Source organism: Vollenhovia emeryi, unplaced genomic scaffold (genome assembly GCF_000949405.1).
Source record: "Vollenhovia emeryi isolate VEMERY1.0 unplaced genomic scaffold, V.emery_V1.0 DF939123.1, whole genome shotgun sequence".
In the NCBI taxonomy this organism is placed as follows: Eukaryota; Metazoa; Arthropoda; class Insecta; order Hymenoptera; family Formicidae; genus Vollenhovia; species Vollenhovia emeryi.
The window spans coordinates 891,188-910,003 of NW_011967243.1; the positions used below are offsets into that span (position 1 = coordinate 891,188).

Consider the following 18,816-nt stretch of genomic DNA (forward strand, 5'->3'; position numbering starts at 1 on the left):
TCCTGCGGGACTGCTCCGACGGACACCTGTAAGCACGCAGACTCCCCGCCGAGCCGGACGCACGGTGCACGGGAAAGTTCGCCGAAATCGCCGCAGATCCCGAAGGATCCTGAGGCGTACCGTTTTCCGTCGATCTTAACGAGAGTGGTGCCTGGTGTCTCTACACGCGTCTGTTCCACGAATGCGGTCCTTCTGCCTTTTCTCACTCGCCTGTTTGTGAGTAGCCGTCAGCACCGCGCGAAGAAGAGATCTGAGGAGAATCTTCAAAACGTCCGCTGTTCCCCCCCGAGATATCGATCGTTTTGCTTTTAATTAATCCGAGAGCGAATTCGTCTTCGTCGCGCAACTATTTCGGAAAAATTGATTGAGCTGGTAATCAAATGCTAAATATGTAACGTCGTCGATGCAGAACTTGCCATTTCGGAGTGGATATATATATATAAAGATAAATGAAACGGGAATTTCCTCAAAATGCATTAAAGGCAGTCCTCGAGAACGTCGCTTATCCTCCACGGGAGAGGGAAAGTATCGCGACTTTTTAACAGTACCACGGCCACGATGGACGCGCTGAAGAGATCTCGAATCTTTACGAAGCGAGTTGCGCTGCATCGAGGGATGATCGGCGGCGTTTGAAAGCGCGGGCAGAAAATCGTCTTCGCGATATTCCCGGGACGGTGAACGACGATGTCAATCCTTTAGAATGCGAAACGAAGAAAGATGCGGATAAAGAAGCGAAGCGGTGCTAAGGTCTGGTTTCTGCTGCTAGTGTTGTTGCTGGTCCAAGATGGCAGATGTATAAAATGGCTGTGAGTATTCCAATTCACTCTTTTGCGAAAGTTATTCGACTAGTCCTTCCGTCCTGCCTTTGGCGCATCGCGCGTTACTCTTCGTATAATAAATCTCCGCGATAGAATCTACGCGGCCACGACATTCTTCGAAATGTCAGGCGGATTAGCGCGGTCGAAACGGGGAAAACTCGTCTTATTACGTAAGAATAATCTCTAATGAATTTTTTCTTAGCGAAAAGAGCAGTCGCACTGGCGCCATTAGACGTTTTCTGCCCAGATTTCTGATCACGTTTTCATCTACCGCGATTTAATCTTCTTTGTTGGATTAAACTCGAGATTTTGAGTGCATATAGTTGCATTTGATAATTTTACTTTTTCTAATAGTAAATAGACTTTCATAATATATTAATAAAAAAGACGTTTGCACACAGTAGAGAAGCCGTAAAAATGTTGTCTCTAAAAGTCAATCACAGTGGATTATCGATGAAAACAGTGAATAGTCACTGATTTACAGTTATAAATATATCACTACAATTTTCAGTAGTATTCACTGTTTTCAGCGATAATTCACCGATTAACTTTTAGAGTTTATAATCCTTTATTCAAGCAGAAATTAAATCGAGCAAACGAACGTTGGATTTGCAACCGTTGCATTATAAATAGCGAGTCAAAAAATACACAGTTGTTTGCGGGCAATCTTCAATCATCCAAGGTAGAGACATCCGAGGGGTCCTCCTGTGAACCCTCGTGATGACGAGTCCCATTTGCGCTCTCACATTCGCTCGCGGTGGCTCCGAACGAGTTCGAAGATTAATGTTGGTCCGTTAATGAGAAACAAATAGATTAGTGGCCGAAGGAAACGCTCGGGAGCGCGCGCGGGGCGGGGACGCGGCCTCCCGATTCTCGATCTCGATCATTATTTTCCTTGGATCACGGAGGAGATCGGGCCGCGGCGAGATTTAGGGGCGATTCGCGCTCGACATAAATTTCGTACTCCCGAGGAATAAAGATATCGTCGGTGCTGCTTTATGGGCTGCATAAATAGACGACGATGCTTCACGTTCGTTAGCCCGGCCAATACGTTTCGCAAATGAAAAGCGGATGATTACTACAGCGTCGGTTTTAGAGATACCTCGCCTCGCGGCGAATTTATCGCAGCGCTTCTTATTTTGCCGACCAGCGAGCCTTTTTAATTATCAGCAGCCGAAGTATCGGTCTTTTTACGAATTTTTTTTGTCCTAAAGCAGAAACGACGTTTCTTTAACGAATTCATCAGCGAGCCGTTTTGCCACGAAGATGTCTGAATGTTCTTCTTCAATTATATGTTATTACGTCACTTTAAACTACGGCAAACTTCCACTAGTTTCTGGATTCAGCTGTTTTTGCTGAATCTAGTGGTTGCATACACACACACACACACACACGTAAAGAATGATAAATAAAATAATAATAAAGCAACGAACGAGAAAGCTCACTATAGATTGTTTTGCCGCGAGATATCGTTATTTGTCTTTTCTTCATTTCGCACGAGAGTCTCCCGCAAATTATTTCTCTTCGCGATTTCTATCAATCATCCTCGCGCTAGGAACCGTTCCTCTCATCCGGAGTTGCGCACGGAAGACATCTCGTTAACATTGAAAGCAGTGCGGCCAGTTGTCGGTTAACCCTATTCCCCGAAGGGTCCCTCGATTTCTGGATATGCGATTTAAATTGTCGTGCGTTTCGCAGGGAGTTTCATCGCATCAGCGAGAAGGAGAGCGCGAGGCGAGGACGAAAGGGGGTTGTTGGAAGTGGGAAAAGCGGAAACAGAGAGAAGGTTTGAGCGGCATTGGATGATGAATGGCGGAGTGATGGTGGTTTTGCGTGCAAAACCAAAATACGGGGGAATACGGCGCTAAGGGATGGAGGGGCAGTACGAAAGGAAGATGATCGGGGAGTGGCACGAGGATAGCCGAGGGGGCAGGGGGGGGTGGAAGATTAGGGGTTGCCCGCGAAATCGTGATTTATAAACGACGCTTTCCAAGAACCCGACCGAGGAGTGAGAGACCTCCTCGCGATTCTCTTGTTTATAATTATTGCGGCCGACATTGACGGATAATTTCGAAGGGTGATCCGAAATCTCGCTGCTTTTCCTTTGTGGCTCGAGCGGCCATCGATCCCGTTGTCTTAGGGAGCGTCCGGCAAGAGTCGGACGATGATCTTTCTGCATTAAGGAGTGCCGCCCGGACGCTTGCCGCTCTATCCGGAAACGGTGGGGTTTAAACGAAGAGAAACGATTGCGTATTTCGAAAACGGGGACACCGATAATTTTTCAGGCCGAAGACTAAACAAGCCCGGACGAAGTTTCAGAGATATAAAGACAAACGAACACCACCCCTTCTTACATAGCAGAAAACATTCCGTATTCCCGAGACGATTTTCTAATCTTTTCACGATTAAAAGTGAAGTGATGATCTACTCCGCTCGGCCGTCTTAATGGGATTCATTAATCATCATTTGAAAGATCGAAGATCGTTGCTCATAGCTTCGAGACGACGTCACGAAGAGCATTCCGTCGCGGGGCAATCCGCGGCTCTTTCAGCGGAATCACGATCGAGAATTTCTTCGCCAGGATCGAGGCCAAGGATCGATTTATAATAATTTACGCGCAGCCCTCGACAAGCGCCCGCAGGGTCGCGCTGAATCACACGCGAGTCGCTATTTATAAGATCATTCATGACGGAGCGATCTCTACAATGCATCGCTCGTAAATCACGCATTCTTAACGCGAGACGCGAGTTAGAGCAGCGGCGGATTGTATCGGCGTGGGACGCGAGATCTTAACCGCGCGTCTCGTTAATTTGTCACTCGGGACACCGACGTCAAAGAGATTACAAACAAATTGACGCTAATTGCGAAAACAAGTAGGATCAATCAATGAAGCGCGACGCTGCGTGATTTATTAAGAGTAAAATATTATAAAAAGTATTGGAATACGACTGATGTAGTAGGGCGGAAAATCGAGATGTGTCCACCTTCGTGGCATTATCTTTCCATCTGCCGATTGAGATACGACATTACCCTCGTGCTTTCCTTGGAATAACGGCGTTTTAACGAGTATTACCGTAGAGTAAACGATTAACATACGCGTACACGGATTCGTTGCGCTCGAATGCTCGTTCAGGGTGGCCGAGCCAATTTCACTTCCTTTCTCATCATCCTGGATACGCTCCTGAACAGCTTCTCTTTCAGCCTCCTCCGAATGGAGAAACTCGTAGGCGCCCGCTTATTATCGGTCTCGTAAAAACTACGCTTTACGATTCCACCAGTCAAAACGAATTTCGAAAGTGCAGCCGGTCGATGGAACCGTTTCAAAACCTTTTCTTCTTCTTTTTCAACGAAGATACCGCGTCGTGCAACATTCTTATTTTCATAAGAATGTCCCACCGTGAACGTCCGTGAACTTCCGTCGCGCGAGCCGCGATCCTCGTGGAAACACGTAAAATAAGACCGTCAACTGGTGTAGATATCAAATTCGTAAAAAACGTCATTATTTTTCTGGTCAATAGCGACCGTCCGAAGATCGTGGAGGATCGAAATGGAAAATCGTCTCGTATCTTACTCGCTTTACGTTACAAGAATCCGATGCGCGTTTGACATCGAAGGAATTATTTCGTACACCGAAAAAATTGTATTCTTAAAATACATACTTTACAAATCCTCTTAATAGATTTACTTAATAAGGAAGAATATTTCCTTCTTAACGTCATGTTTTTTGGAACATCTTCTTAAATTAAGAATGTATTCTTAATTCGCAACAACTTTAGTGATGGAACTTTCGATATGCGTTTCGGTACGTGTCAATGTAACACTTGTTTCATCACGTTTCGAGTAGTGTTTGTAATTGCTGTGTGGTATCCTGACTCAAATAATGGACGAGAAAGTGGTTAAAAGAAGAGGATTTAAGCCATTTGAAGGACATATTTATGAGCAAGTATTTAAAATATAAAATAGAATTGCTCATGAATCGTTACCTTCCCGACAGAATCTCTCGTCAGTTTCTGATTACAGAAAATAAGGACAAGCATCAATCAGTAATTAAACAAGTAGCCGAAGCTATAACGAAAAAATCTATTTAGCTATGCTGCTCTCTAAAAATCAATTAGTGAATTATCACTTGAAACAGTGAATAGCCACTGATTTGCAGTTATAAGTATACCACTGAAATTGTGATAATTCACTAATTGATTTTTAGAGAGTGTATTAATCTGTACTGCGTTTAGATGGAACCATTGTCAAAAGAAGCGAGAGGAAAACGTTAGGGTTGTCCATGACGAGGATAGTGATTAATGCGATCGCGAAACGGCGAAGGATCAGCTAGTCGTGAGCCGGCCGCGCGATACTCATTGTATTTCGTAAATTATTAGCTGCGCTACAATGGGCAATTATATCACGTAACAAGGCACTCCGTAAATCAAGTTGTTCGCTTCCACTGCCGTCGCATTTTACATTCCTATGAGATCTTTGTAACGAGTTTCATGTTACTGCCCCAAGATTATCTATCTTACGATTAGATAAATTATTCACGTCTTGCTCATTGTCAGTGCATTATCATCTTACTTAATCGGACAAACGACCGATTTAACATCGCGAAATTTTACGCTACACAGTAGCCGATTAATTCTGCGGTAAAAAACACGCTCGAGCAAGTTCTTCGTCGCGGACGAACTTTTATTAATATTTTAATAACGTTGGGTGACGTATGTGGTACAATCTTAGAAATTCATTGGAAGCAAGCTGCGCGATTATCGCTTCGGATCATCGTGATTGGCCTGACGCTCTACGCGCTGCGGCTGATAATTAATTATCTGACGCGCGATAGTAAATAGTCGCGCATTCGTCTTTAGAGAGCGGCTCGTAAATTACTTTGCGCGCAAAGCTGCGGGCCAGAGTGATGCATAACGCAACTTAAAATCGTATCTAGCCGCATAAGTGGCCTGTCACGCGTTCTGCCGGGCCCTGCCTGCCCGTTTGCAAGTGGCTGTCGTACTCACCGATCGTTCATTAAATATCTCGCGTTCAACTGTCTTTCCGGGTGCTGAACGATCCACCTTGTTAAGCTTCGAATTGCCCGCAGGACCGATAGCTCAAGCACGTGATAATTGAGGTCGAAGAGTTATCGACAGTTATCTTAAGTACTAAACAAAACCTTAATTTATTTTCTCAACATATTACTCAAAATGATTGAACTCCATTTCTTGTGCTGCTTAAGGGATATTGCTTAAAGCGCGTGTAAGATTATAATTGAAGTGTAACGCGACGAAAACGCCCGGTTACGCTTTCTAATTTTCGACAAGCGGACTATCTCTTACTCCGCTGCTTACTATTAGACTCCCACTACAATTATCATAATATTATCAGTTAATTATTACAGTGAAAGCAAATTCTGCTCTCAGTGTACGTGTTTATTCACCCGGGAAAGATAAAATAAATTGACGTTGAAGAACGAATACTCTGCCTTTCGCTACGAGTGCTTAACACGAATCGTCGGGAAAAATTTAAGACAGGATCATCCACGTTGGTGGTCGTATTTGTTTGAGATGACTTTAATTATTATTTCGCAGTCGGCCGGTCAATTAAGACATCAAGGCGGTAATCGATCTTCGTGGTACGATACACGGCGCGCTACATTTATTATTTTGCCAGCGAATTATGCGCGCGAACTGGGGTTCCTCGTTAGTCGGACTGCCAAAGTGATCATCGCGAATATCGCCTTAATGAGCTGATAATTTGGATCGGATATTTATGGCTCGTAGAGATGCGAGCGCCATGGAAATTCCTAGGTCGCTCGGAGGAATGTTTCCGCTTTTTCGTTTCTTCTTTTTGCGGACGAAAAAGCTCGGCAAGTTGCAAAGCTTTGCGCCCCTTGCGCGCAGCTTTAACGAGCCGTGCGTGCGAAGAATGCGCGCACATTATCCTCGTAAAGGGATGTAATCTTTTACTGCCACTCTTATGTATTCTTTTCCTCTCTGCTTTGTCGAGATGTATTATTTTAGAGCGGCGCCGAGCATCGCGAAAATATATCTATTTATTTTAGAGGATCGTGTGAATTCGGTGTTATTTAATATACAGACCAGAGTAACGCAGGTCTGAGAATAATCAAGACGCAAGGTTTGCAAATAACGGGGGAGAAAGGTAGGCCTGTCGATAAGGACCCGGAAGGGGTTGAAACCATCGCGCTGCGGGTCTTGCGCGAGGCAGCGCGATTTCACAATGGGTCGTAAAGCAACGCGAGTGCACGCTCGCGAGCGTTTACGCGGAAATTAGATTCCCCGGGTCGGGTCGTAACACGAGCCCCGAAATGTCATCGGGAGGGAACGAACGAGCTTGCGGCGGCAGCGGCGGCGGCGGCGGCGACGGTAATAACGAATTAGAGAACCGCGGGCTTTTGATAGGGTAATTCCGAGGGTAGGCTCCGTGACACGGGGTTGGCGATCCGGCCATTCCCAGGGTTGTTACGTCTAGACGCGGCGAGGCCGCGTGCACGGGTCATTTCGACTTTCGGGTGTCCGTAATTATTATCCCCAACTTGCGCTCTCTCGCGCGTTGCGAGTTTCAGCCGCGCTAGTATTCAACCCGCGGCACTTAAACGCGAGCCCTTTTCAGGCCTCGCGCCCTATAATTTTCGAAATTCACCCCCTGATTTACGGCTCGGCGCGGGTTCCGCGTCGGGACCGTCTAGCGAAAGAGGTGGATCGCTCACGTCTGTCGGCCCTTCGGCCCGATCGTCCGACAGAGTTGTACGTACTTTGTGTTCCACCCCAAATTCCACGGTCGCGTGTTTCGTTTCGGAATGTTGAAGGCGGGGAGAAACGGGACCATTCGCTCCAAAGACTTTCATCTACGAGACCATTTGCCGCCGACTTTTCGTAAATGTACAAGATATAATCTTCGACTGCTTGTGACATTGTGATTGAAGCAAATTTCATATTGATATATCAAATACCAGTTTTAGGCTCGACTTGGATTTTAGCCGCACTTTTAACGCTTTAGCAACAAATTTTCTAACGCGTGGAACATCGCGTTTCAATTGGTCCACGATAATAAAGTTTTCAGTAACCGATAATCCCGCGTTTCTTCCCAAGTTGAAAGGAGTGCGTAGTCGCGTACTTAGACGGAACGCTTTGTGTTTAGCGGCCTGGGTCGTACCGGCGACACGCATACGTGGACCAGAGAGGCGTGCACCAGCGCGAAGGGCACGGGTCTGCTGGAGAGAAAGCAGGCGAGGGCATGCAGGGCCACGCCGGATCTGATGCCCGGTTTGGTGCAAGCCGCCAGAGACACGTCGACGGTGTGCCAGCAGGCGTTTCGACATCGCAGATGGAACTGTAGCAGCATCGAGCGCGCACCCGACTACACGCCTGAATTGCTTACAGGTTTGTTCGCGAAATCACATCCTTTCATCGCATTTGTTACAATGGAATTTTCATGATCAAGAGCTTATAATGATGAAATATTGTACATGATATAATTTGTAGTGAAATAATATCATATTTTGGTGACGTGTTAAATAAAATTAATTGCATCAGGGCAGTCAACGTGCTAATTGAATTCTTGACAAAATTGGAAAATGGCATAAAAGGTCTGTGTAATACTTTCAGAGAGATCCACGTAATTTGCAAGAATTTATTCCACGTCTCGAGAGATATTAAAGATGCGCCACGAAGGAAGCTAACAAGGAAGAAAAACTCTCCTAAAGATTTGCAATTTTAGAATCAGCTCTGATTGAAAAGTCAAGGCGTTTTTTTTTGTTAAATAAGAAAATACCCGTTGACTTTGCTCGTAATGGATTTATAATCGGTGATTTTGCGCGACGGTGGGGTGCAAAGGTCGATGAAGGTTCCGATGGAAAACGTATCGAATATCCTTTGAGGAATTCGACGTAAATAGGAAGACCTGGCAGGCGCGCCTCAATTAGCGATCATTAACAAACCGCAGTTCCCCACGGTCTTCATCCTCCTTTCTCGCGACCGGCCTCCCTTGGATTAATCGCTCGCGTTTCACGATGATTATATTGTAAAGAAAAGTGCGCCCGAGAGATCGAGATATCCTTCGTTAATGAGAAAACCGAGAAGCGCCAATGAGAGATACATCATACAGCCACGAACGTAACGTTCGCCATTGTATTTTCTGTTCTCGGAAGATAATCGGCTTTTCCTCAATCGTCTCAATCGAAGGAGAAAAGAACTGCATGGTCTTTAATTACAATGCATTAAACGTAATTCGTGTGCAATTACTTAATTAAATTTAAATTACAATTTGAAAGTATCAGGATAATAATAATTATTACGTAGTTAGTATGATACACGTGACAATTTAATTAGCGTGGCTTAAACTTTGAAAAGTTGTTAATTTAAACAGCCGTGAAAGCAATTTAGGAAATTGCTTTTATTAATAAAAATATTTATGCAAGAGTATTATTTTAAATATTTAATAATTAGCGTTGTAATTTGAAATGCAGTGTTAGTAGTCTGACATATGACTTTACTATCTCGTGTATCGATTTAAGTTGCGACAGAAACTTTCACACTTATTCGAAGGAATGAAGGCTATAAGAACCAAGACAGGATGTTAGTGTCTAAATGATTTTAATTTTTTAATTTATTGCAAAAAATTTACCTCAGCCAGGGTTTGAACCTGCTCTCTAAAAATTAATCAGTGGATTATCACTGGAGACAGGGAATCACTGATTTGCAGTTATAGTTTTTAGTGACAATTAATTCATTGATTGATTTCTAGAGAGTGGAAATTTGAAAGTTAAAATCATTTATAGACTAACATCCTGTCTCGGCTCTTATGTCCTTCCTTCGAATTGTGATTTCACGTCAGAGCCTTACGAATTGTATTGTTTCACATTTGTGTTTTCGCGTGTTAATCGAGCGCACTTATCGTAGGAACTAGAGAGCAAGCCTTCGTCTACGCGATGTCGGCCGCCGCCGCGGTTTGGCGACTCGCGCGAGGGTGCGCTTTGGGGAACTTGGCGGCCTGTTCCTGCGCGACTCCACCACGACGAGAGCCACCCTCGCCGTCCGCGCTTATCTCGCCTTCATCTTTCACCACTATGCCCGTCTCTTTCGACACGCTGTCCGCGAGAAACTCTTTCAAGTGGGGCGGCTGCGGGGACGACGTGAGATCCGCCTCGAGAATGGCGAAGCGATTTCTTCAGGGTGCATCGCCGCCCGGTACCAGCGGTACCGCCAAGTTCATGCACGCAGTCAATATGCACAACAACAGGGCGGGCCGAAGGGTGAGTGTCTACGGCACGTACGCCGCGATCGATGATTAAGAAGAGTGTTAAACGTACGTGAGGAAGGTTTCAACTTCAGCTACTTAGCTGTTATAAATATTTTTTTATATTTAGTCTTTTAAAAACTACCTACACTGGCTAATGTTTCTTTTAACTACATATCATTGGTTTTAAACTGCTGGCGATATTAAATCTATTTGTGAAATATTGTTTTATTGTAAAACTCTATCTCGATGTAAACATCCTGAGAGGAATATTTTAAATCAAGAGTTTGCCTGAAGTAAAAGAATAAATTTCTCTAATTTGATTTTGCAAGTTGTGTCGTTGATTAATTTTCCTATATTGGTTAAAAGAATAAAGTCGAAGGAAGAAGGTTCTATTATCTATTAACGTTCTTGATTTTCGAAAGGGGAATATGACGTAAGTGCGATTAACGCTTCGTGCGAACAGGCGGTCGAGCAATCCTTGACTTTGGAGTGCAAGTGCCACGGGGTCTCGGGTTCCTGCAGCGTGCGCACCTGCTGGCGCGGCCTAGGTGCGTCGGGACCATCCGCCGCCGGAAGTCGCTTGCTACGCAGATACGCCACCGCGGCCGAGGTCAGGCCGAGATCCGGCGGCAGACTGCCGCCCCTGTATCACCACGATAATCTACTCTACACGATCAAAAGTCCGGATTACTGTCTACCGGATAAGAAGAGGGGTAGCCTCGGCACGATCGGCAGGTGAGACGCGTCATTTTCTCCCAATTTTCACGTAAATTAGTCCGATCTCTTGTAAAGATAATTGTATCACGAAGATGGACGCTTCGCAGGTCCCGAGTCGATTATTTTGGCTTCGGTTTAGCCTCGTATAATTTTTGAATTGGCAGCAATGAGGTCGAACTAAGGTCTTTGTGTCGGAGAAAATATATTGAATTCTTCACCACAGATAGGCCTGAAGAGAGTCGCTATTTCTCTTTCAGCAGTAAAGAGGCCAATGCGAGTGTAGTCAACAGAGGTTCGGTAGATCCTTTTCGGTCTAAGAGGTCTCAAAGAGGGTGAAATATTTTACTACATTCTCTTTGAGGGTTAGAATGAAGTTAAACTCAATTTTTTTTACTCATCTGGGCCTTGCAGTTTCAAACTGACTCCGAGGTCCAAATGAAGACAGAATAAAATAATTGAAGCCCATTCCGGGACTCGACTCGGGGTATCTCTTTGTGGTTTTAAATAAAAAAAATGTATGAAACACACGATGTTTTAATGACGACTATGATGTGCCTGAACATGAGAAGAATACGAATATCTTTTCAATTTATCCAGTTTGATCGACATAGAAAACAAAAGGAACGCTAGTCTCTTTAGAACTATGTTCTCAAGATAACACTCGTTAAAACTTGTAAATTGGAAACTAACATTGGCTCGTTAAAAACTCGCGCGATATATAAGCTCACAATATAACGATGTCGAGTAAGTGTCGCGTAAAAAAGCTCGAATTGCATTTTAATGTGGCCGGCAGTGCACGAAGAGGGGTATTTATCAACTCCTATTGAGCGAAACGATCTTTCTTCACGCGTCTCGCGTCCATTAACGGAGGAACAACGAGCGAAGAAACGTGACGAGTCTACTTTTTGTGGACAGCGAACGTTGTCGATTATATCGCGTTAACTACACCGTTAAAGATATACCGGATGTATGAGCAGCGAAGGTACATACACGTTGACGTTCTTCTTGTCAAAAACAGGAATTGCTTTTACCTCAAATTTCTACACCTAGATAGCCCTTTGAGCTAACGAACGATTGAAAAGGAGAGTTTAGCTTTCGCGTTAATGAAGCGAGGATGTTTCTCTTGGCTTCTCTCGGTTCTCAATGAGAAAAAAAACTTGACAGGCAGAAAAGCGGTATGGCCGCTTCGTAAAGTGTGAAGGGTGGGCGTGAAGGGAGAGACACGATGCAAGGACCAGCCGACTTCTTTTTTCGGTAGCCGCGGGCTGGAGAACCTCCCTCCTCTCCTGACCACTGGTCATCCTTGTGATGTTTTGTTGTTTCTCTCGTAATAGGTAAATTCTTAGGGCCATCGCACACAAAACTGCATAGCTGCATAGCATAAGACCGTCTAGACCAATGAGTATGTAAATCAATGGCGACTCAACGCTTAATACTCATTGGTTTAAACGGTTTTTGTGCTATGCATATGCAGCTGTGCAATTTTGTGTGCGATAGCTCTTACTCTACTCGCAATGTATGTGTTTATGGGGCAGAAGGCAGTAAATCTATTCGGAAATTGATCCTTGACTTTGGTAAACCGCCAGAAGTAGATTTCGAGGCTTTTCTTAAGGAATTAGCGCGTAGTTTCGCTTCGCGAAAATGTGCCAGCTAATAGCGAGCTCGGGCGATTTTATCGCACGCACATTCCTAGCCTGTAGTCCTGGTTATGGGTTCGCGGTGTGTAAAAGTGCGACGAAAAACCATTAGCACCGCCATAACCGGCTTTTACGAGACGCCCAGGTCATTGCTGACTCGCGACTTCCTTTTTAGTTCACTTATACTCATCTCCCAGTCGTAATCAAAGTGTCCCGACGGTTATTTCCAGGTAGAGTCTCGTCAATAATCTTTTCCATATATTACTTTATAACGCACACTTTTTTCAAAAGTCGTTAGCAATCCTAGTCGCTAACGATCTACGAAAAACTAGCTCAAACAGTCACGACAACCAATTTTGCTTTGGCAATGCAAACCCGCCCTTCTTTTTACGGATGAAAGCTTCTAGTGTTCTTCATGAACGTGAAATACGAACCGTTTAAAATGTATTTGTTTCATTTCACAGAAAAATTTCAATCAAGGGACAATTTTACGAACAATAATAATTACAACGTTAGTTCCTAATTTGTAATCTTTTCGGGTTCTGCTCGAAAGAAGGAACGAGAGAAGAAAGGAATACCACGTCCCCGTGAAACTATCGTTCCCGTGGATCTTTTTCCCGTAACGTTAGCCGGGGGTGTCGAGCCATATCGGGTTAATAAAATTCCCTTATCCTCCGTTGCTCTCTTGTTGTCCCGTATAGGCGACGTAATGCCTAGCCATACGCGACGAATTTCTTCCCGGTTCCTTCGATCCCGGTTATCCACGTCGCAGCCAGATAGCCAGGCTTATTTATGCGAGCGCGCACCGGTAATTACGTGCGCGAGGCGAGAACGAGAGGAGGCGTCTCTCAGAGATAGGGCCGCGTCATCCCGCCATCCCGACGACGCCTCGGCTTAGCCGACCCGAACCTGTTCTCCAAATCGAATGAACACGCGTATTTTACGATGCCCTGTTCGACAGACTGTTCGCCGCGCTAATACTGTTACGACAGAACCCATTCACGGTCCTGTTGCCGTTTTCTCTTCCCGCCGCCGTCGCCGCCCGAGAGGTGCTAACGCTAATTTTTGCGCCATACGCCGTTTCGCGAGTTAGCGCTACCGTTCGAAGAGCGCTTCAAGATCTCTCGATTGCGTCGCGGGATTTTTGATCAACACATTCTGACGGATATTTCTTCGCGAATTCGATATCGAATTGTCATTTGCACCTTTACCTTTCAAATTTCTAACGTTTGTCACTTGTGACGAGGGTGGCACAGAGAGAGAACTGTGCTTAATAGATAAAAGATCAAGTTCAAATCAACTGAGCATCGCTGGTTTCTATTTAAACGCGTACTCTGAGGAAAGTAGCAGCCGAGGCTATTTCACATATACGACATATACCACCCTAGGAGCGGAGAAAAACGGTTCTCCGATGAACACGGAGTTTGGGGCTAACAACTTCATTTTAATATTACGAAAACACAAAAGAAAATAATTCGTCGATTAATGTCGAATCGACATCAAATTGACAAATTCCTCGCTGGGGTGGAAGTCATAGGCCACCTAGGGAGAACTGTGCTAGTACGATAATAGTATCCCAGCTAGTGAATACCAAGTTACATAACATCGATATTATATTTTTTTACTCAACAATGTTAATGTAACATAACTCACGCATGTTGAAGCAATTATAATATGGATAACGTCAGCGTTTTCTTGACCATATCTGGCATTTTTAATAATACAGAAAATTTATTGCGAAAAATATTACCTCAGCCAGGGTTTGAATCTGGACCTCCCTGCACTCTAGGTGGGCGTCTCACCAATTTAACCACTGAGGCTAGTGCCCTAGTGAGATGCCCGCCTAGAGTGTAGGGAGGTCCAGGTTCAAACCCTGGCTGAGGTAATATTTTTCACAATAAATTTTCTGCATTATTAAAAATGCCAGATATGGTCTGGAAAACTACTGACGTTAATTACTGCTGGCGACATTGACAAATATTCTTGTTATAATGCTGATGTTACGTAATTGTTGGTGTTTACTGAGATATGCAATGAAATAAATATGTCGAGCATACTGCTTACCTCTAATCGTGCAGCGCCATAAACAGTTCTGCTCTCAGGTTGCAATAGTGGATGTTCCTTGTGCGTCAGAATAAGGTCCTTAGAAATTGCAGTACCACGTCGGCTAGTACGATTCCCCTTGTCTCCTCACCTGCGCAAACGAGAAAATTATGTAATGTAATAAGAGATTGTAGGTGAATTGTTTTGAAAAATAATCAGAGATTATCGTATACTGGATCCCGTCCAGTTCTGCTACAGAATTTACGTTCACTAATTCATCGCGAGCGGCAAAGAAAGGCGCGAGCCGCATCCGCCCCGGGAAGAAGGGCGGCTTTTTGTAACACGGTGATTGCATTCGTCACGGATTTTCCGGCGGTGGAAAGGAGACGGCTCTCCATCGTCCTCAGATTAGCCACGCCTCGCTCCGCGTGAATTAAGATCACCCACGGCATTCCGGAGATGATAACCTGGACCGCAAGGCGCAGGAAGTGCCGGACGCACGTGGCGGTTCCGGTGGATCTTTTGTCTCGTCTCGCTCGGTCCATAAATCCGATGTTCATTGTTCGCGTCTCGCGTGTTTTCGTATCGCAAGAAACGAGACGAAAGAGAATGCCCGAATAGATTATGTATTGGATGTTAATAGATCACAATAATTCTTTCTACAGCGCAACTATAATGACTCATATTCTCGTAGATTTGGCGTTAAATCCGGCTCGATCCACCTTGAACCGAATTGCAATTTTGATGAAAGACGATTATATCAGGTTGATGTAAACGTTTTGCCGCCCCTTTGGAAAAAATCTTTTACGCTAATTTAATAAAATGCAGAATATCCTGCATTTGACTTCAAAGAACAAGATAGAGCAACCTATTGATCTCGTATCGATTTCATCTCACTCAAAATCGAAAATCTAGCTAACGCAAAGCGGCCCAGCGAGAAATAACTCGTCGATTGATGTTGAATCAACACCGACGCCGTTTAATTGATGTCGAATCGACATCGTTTCGACGAATCATTGACGACACGTTTCCAACGGGATCCGATAATTTCGTGAGGGACGATTATCGCCAGCTCTAATCCGACATTTGTTTCGGACACGCCGATATTTCATTCGCCGCGCGTTGATATATGGCGCCAGGTTCTTTGGTCCACCACCGACTCGTCTCGCCGGTTTACAGCTTACAACCCAGTAATTATAAGCCCGCGTATAATTATACAAAGTGGGTGTGGCGAATGTTTATCACGCCGTGCTCCGCGTGCGGAGCAGCGGGTTCCGCGTTACAACGTGACGCTTCTCGGGATTTCTTTCTCTCTTTTCTTGACGCCGCGTAATTTACGCGGTAGCCTCGATCGCGCAAGGCGGTCATCTTCACGGCGTCGGAGGCGGGCGTCATGCAAATCGATTAATAATGGAGTCCGAGGAGCTTTAACGAGGTAACCGGAGGAGAAGCCTCGACGAGAGGCCGCTGGAGTAATACAGTCGGCCGCCTCCGTGCCGTGGCCTCCCGCGGATTGTTACTTGTTAATTTTCAGGAGACTATTACGAGCCACGAAGGGGAGCAACACTCCCACGAGTGCACTAATTGCGCGCGTTTTATCTCCGAAAGAAACAAGGAAGCTATCGTTGTCTAATTATGGCGGGGGTGAAATCCGATCCGTTCGCAATATCCGGTATAATCGCGATGAAATAAAGTGAACGTATCGATAATAAAAGGGATCAATAACTGCCGTTTATGTTGTACAAAGATCAATTCGAACAAAATTTCACCAAATATTTTTCAAGCCGTTTCTTCTGCGGCTCACGCCACACGCTCATCTCTGTCAAGATCCGACTATTTTATACTCGGCTGTTGTATCGATATTTCTTAGTCGTGACAATATAAGCGGTACCCTTAATAACATCCGTGTCTGATTTAATGGTACGATCGCAATTAAGGCCTGGCCAACCACAGTCATTCTATTTTTTGAAAGAAAATTGTAGTTGTAACTGACCAGTTTCAGGCCTACACGAAAATTTTTCTCACGATTCACTCTGAAGATTATGTAATCGTGGGACAACATGGCATTTTGAAGAACTCCATGAGAATTTTTTGAAATTTAACCATACATTTCACTAGCAAAATGTATAGTAAAATTTCAAAAAACTTTTATAAAATTCTTCGAAATGTCATATCCCACAATCACATGATTTTCGAGATAAATCTTGAGAGAAATTAGATCTCGGTCCATGTTTATGAGACGGGAAAACCTTTTGCAGACAGTGTAACGGCAGCAGTCCCGGCTACGAGGGCTGCGAGTACCTTTGTTGCGGCCGCGGCCACGTGACCAGGACCGAGGAGATCCTGGAGAGATGCGACTGCAAGTACATCAGCTGCTGCTACGTCAAGTGCAAGACGTGCAGGCGGGTCGTGAAGACGTACGAGTGCAATTGAGGATAGATCGGGGGATCAATCGCGACCCTGACCCGCCGGAGGAAGCGGAGGAAGAAGAAAGGAATTCGCGCGTGCAAATCGAACGCTAAGCGCAAAAGAACTAATCAATTCTGCGCGCGCGTGAAAATTGCCGATCCGCGCGGCGGATAATTATTTAGGCGACAAATTATTTACCGTCGATGTGTACGACTCCTTCTCCCTTTCTCTCTCACACCCTTTTTCTCTTGTGTCGCGGTGCGTACAAGAGTTATTTATACCATGCTACTTGCTATTTATTCGATGTGTGTGCGTGTGTCGCGGCGGACGACGGCGAGCGAGCGCGCTCGTCCCTCCGCGACGGGCCCAGCGAGAAATGGCCTGTCGAGACGACGTCAAATCGACACCGCTGCGACGTCGGTCGACGTGTCATCTCCGACTGGGGAGGGAGACTCTCGCGGAGCTCGATGTAAATCGGCGCCGTCGTCGCGACCCCCTCGAGAACGTAGATCAGAGCAGTGTACATAGAATGCTCGATACTTCGATGTAACTTACATTTACACTCTGCAAATACACGTTGCTTGGAACTGGCGGACGACCTCATCCTTCCCGATCCCCTTTCCGCGCTAATCGCGACGCAGCGTGTCGAATTCACTTTCCAAAGCGGAAAATTCGCGCCCGACTATGAATAATTCAACAGTTCCCCCCTCCCCCGGAGGGGGGGGGGAGGGGGAGAGGAAGCGGGGCGTGTCGCGAGAAAAATCCCTCGCCTGCTAAAAGCGAGATTTATGCTTACGCCAACTCGCAGCTATAATCGCCGTGGATATCAATTTTTCTTCTCGGGGACTGAAATCACTCCCGATTAGAACGCGATTCATTACGTTTTTCGCATAAGCGTAGCGTCCCTCGTGCAAACCTCTCGGTGTTCGTAGTACGCGTTAGAATCTCATTTTTCCACGAAACTCTCACCGAACAGTATGCGGCGCCCAAGAGAAATGATTGTCGATTCGACATCGATCGACGAGTCATTTCCCGCTGGAGAGGCAACGCGTTTCAGTATAGTGATCGATAATTTCCAAATATTTCAATTAAACGTTGCCAGTTACTCGGCCACTCTTTCCTTTTTCGCGACTCGATGCAACCGACCGATTGAATACGATGTCTTTCTACACGAATCAGGACTGAAAGTCGCCCAGATTGCAGCCTACAAGTTCCGCGCGCGCGCGTACATATAGACATTACATCGCCAAAGTAATTATAATTGATAACGAAGCTACTCCGATAACGCACAAGATATGCCGCGGAACAGTTGGAAAATGCGCATCGACCCGAAGCGTCTCTGTTCAGCGCCGCGCGTGGAAGTATTAATTTAATAATCATTGTTAAGCGTAATACCTCGTCGGCGAATATTCAGCGATCCAATCGAATCGTTTCGCATCGACCAATCAGGTGGGACTTGGATTTTGGAGGAAGGATCTCGGGCGAGGTAACGGTCAAGTTCCCCGTGCGACGTGACGCAGCGTCACCCGCCGGCGGTCGCTCCCAACAGCGCTGCTCGGCTCCCTTGCATGCCGCTTATATACCCCAGTTCCCCACCACGGGGGCACTAGCCAATGGGCGCGGAGCGCCCCTGCGCCGAGCGCCGATTGGTCGGCGCCAGGCGACGGCTGGGGGTATATAAGAGCGGCGCACTCCGCGCTCCGCCGCAGACGGCGGAGGCAGCGCGACCGTGCAGGATGGGACTTGCTGGACTCGGGACTCTCGGGAGCAGGGACGCCGACTTGGATGCTCCGCCAGGCAGCCGGGCGAGCGGAGGGCCTACGGTGGGGATAGCGCCAGGCGCTCGGCGGCGCTGCCGGCGTCAGGCAGTAGAAGATAACGATGAGCGTTACCTCCCACCCTATCCCCTCCGCGCGTCCGGCCGACCTGGCCGAACTTCCAAGTCGGTA

At 45.8% G+C, this 18,816-nt stretch overlaps 1 protein-coding gene across 1 annotated transcript; it reads left to right on the forward strand.

The window, feature by feature from the left end:
- The first annotated feature begins 353 nt into the window (after positions 1 to 353).
- Positions 354 to 17,483, forward strand: LOC105569615 (protein Wnt-11b-1-like). The gene is made up of 5 exons (XM_012026215.1): positions 354 to 806; positions 7,962 to 8,203; positions 9,722 to 10,074; positions 10,525 to 10,796; positions 16,717 to 17,483. The coding sequence occupies exons 1-5, from the start codon at positions 718 to 720 to the stop codon at positions 16,889 to 16,891; spliced, it is 1,131 nt and encodes a 376-aa protein (XP_011881605.1). The 5' UTR covers positions 354 to 717; the 3' UTR covers positions 16,892 to 17,483.
- The last annotated feature ends 1,333 nt before the right edge of the window (positions 17,484 to 18,816 follow it).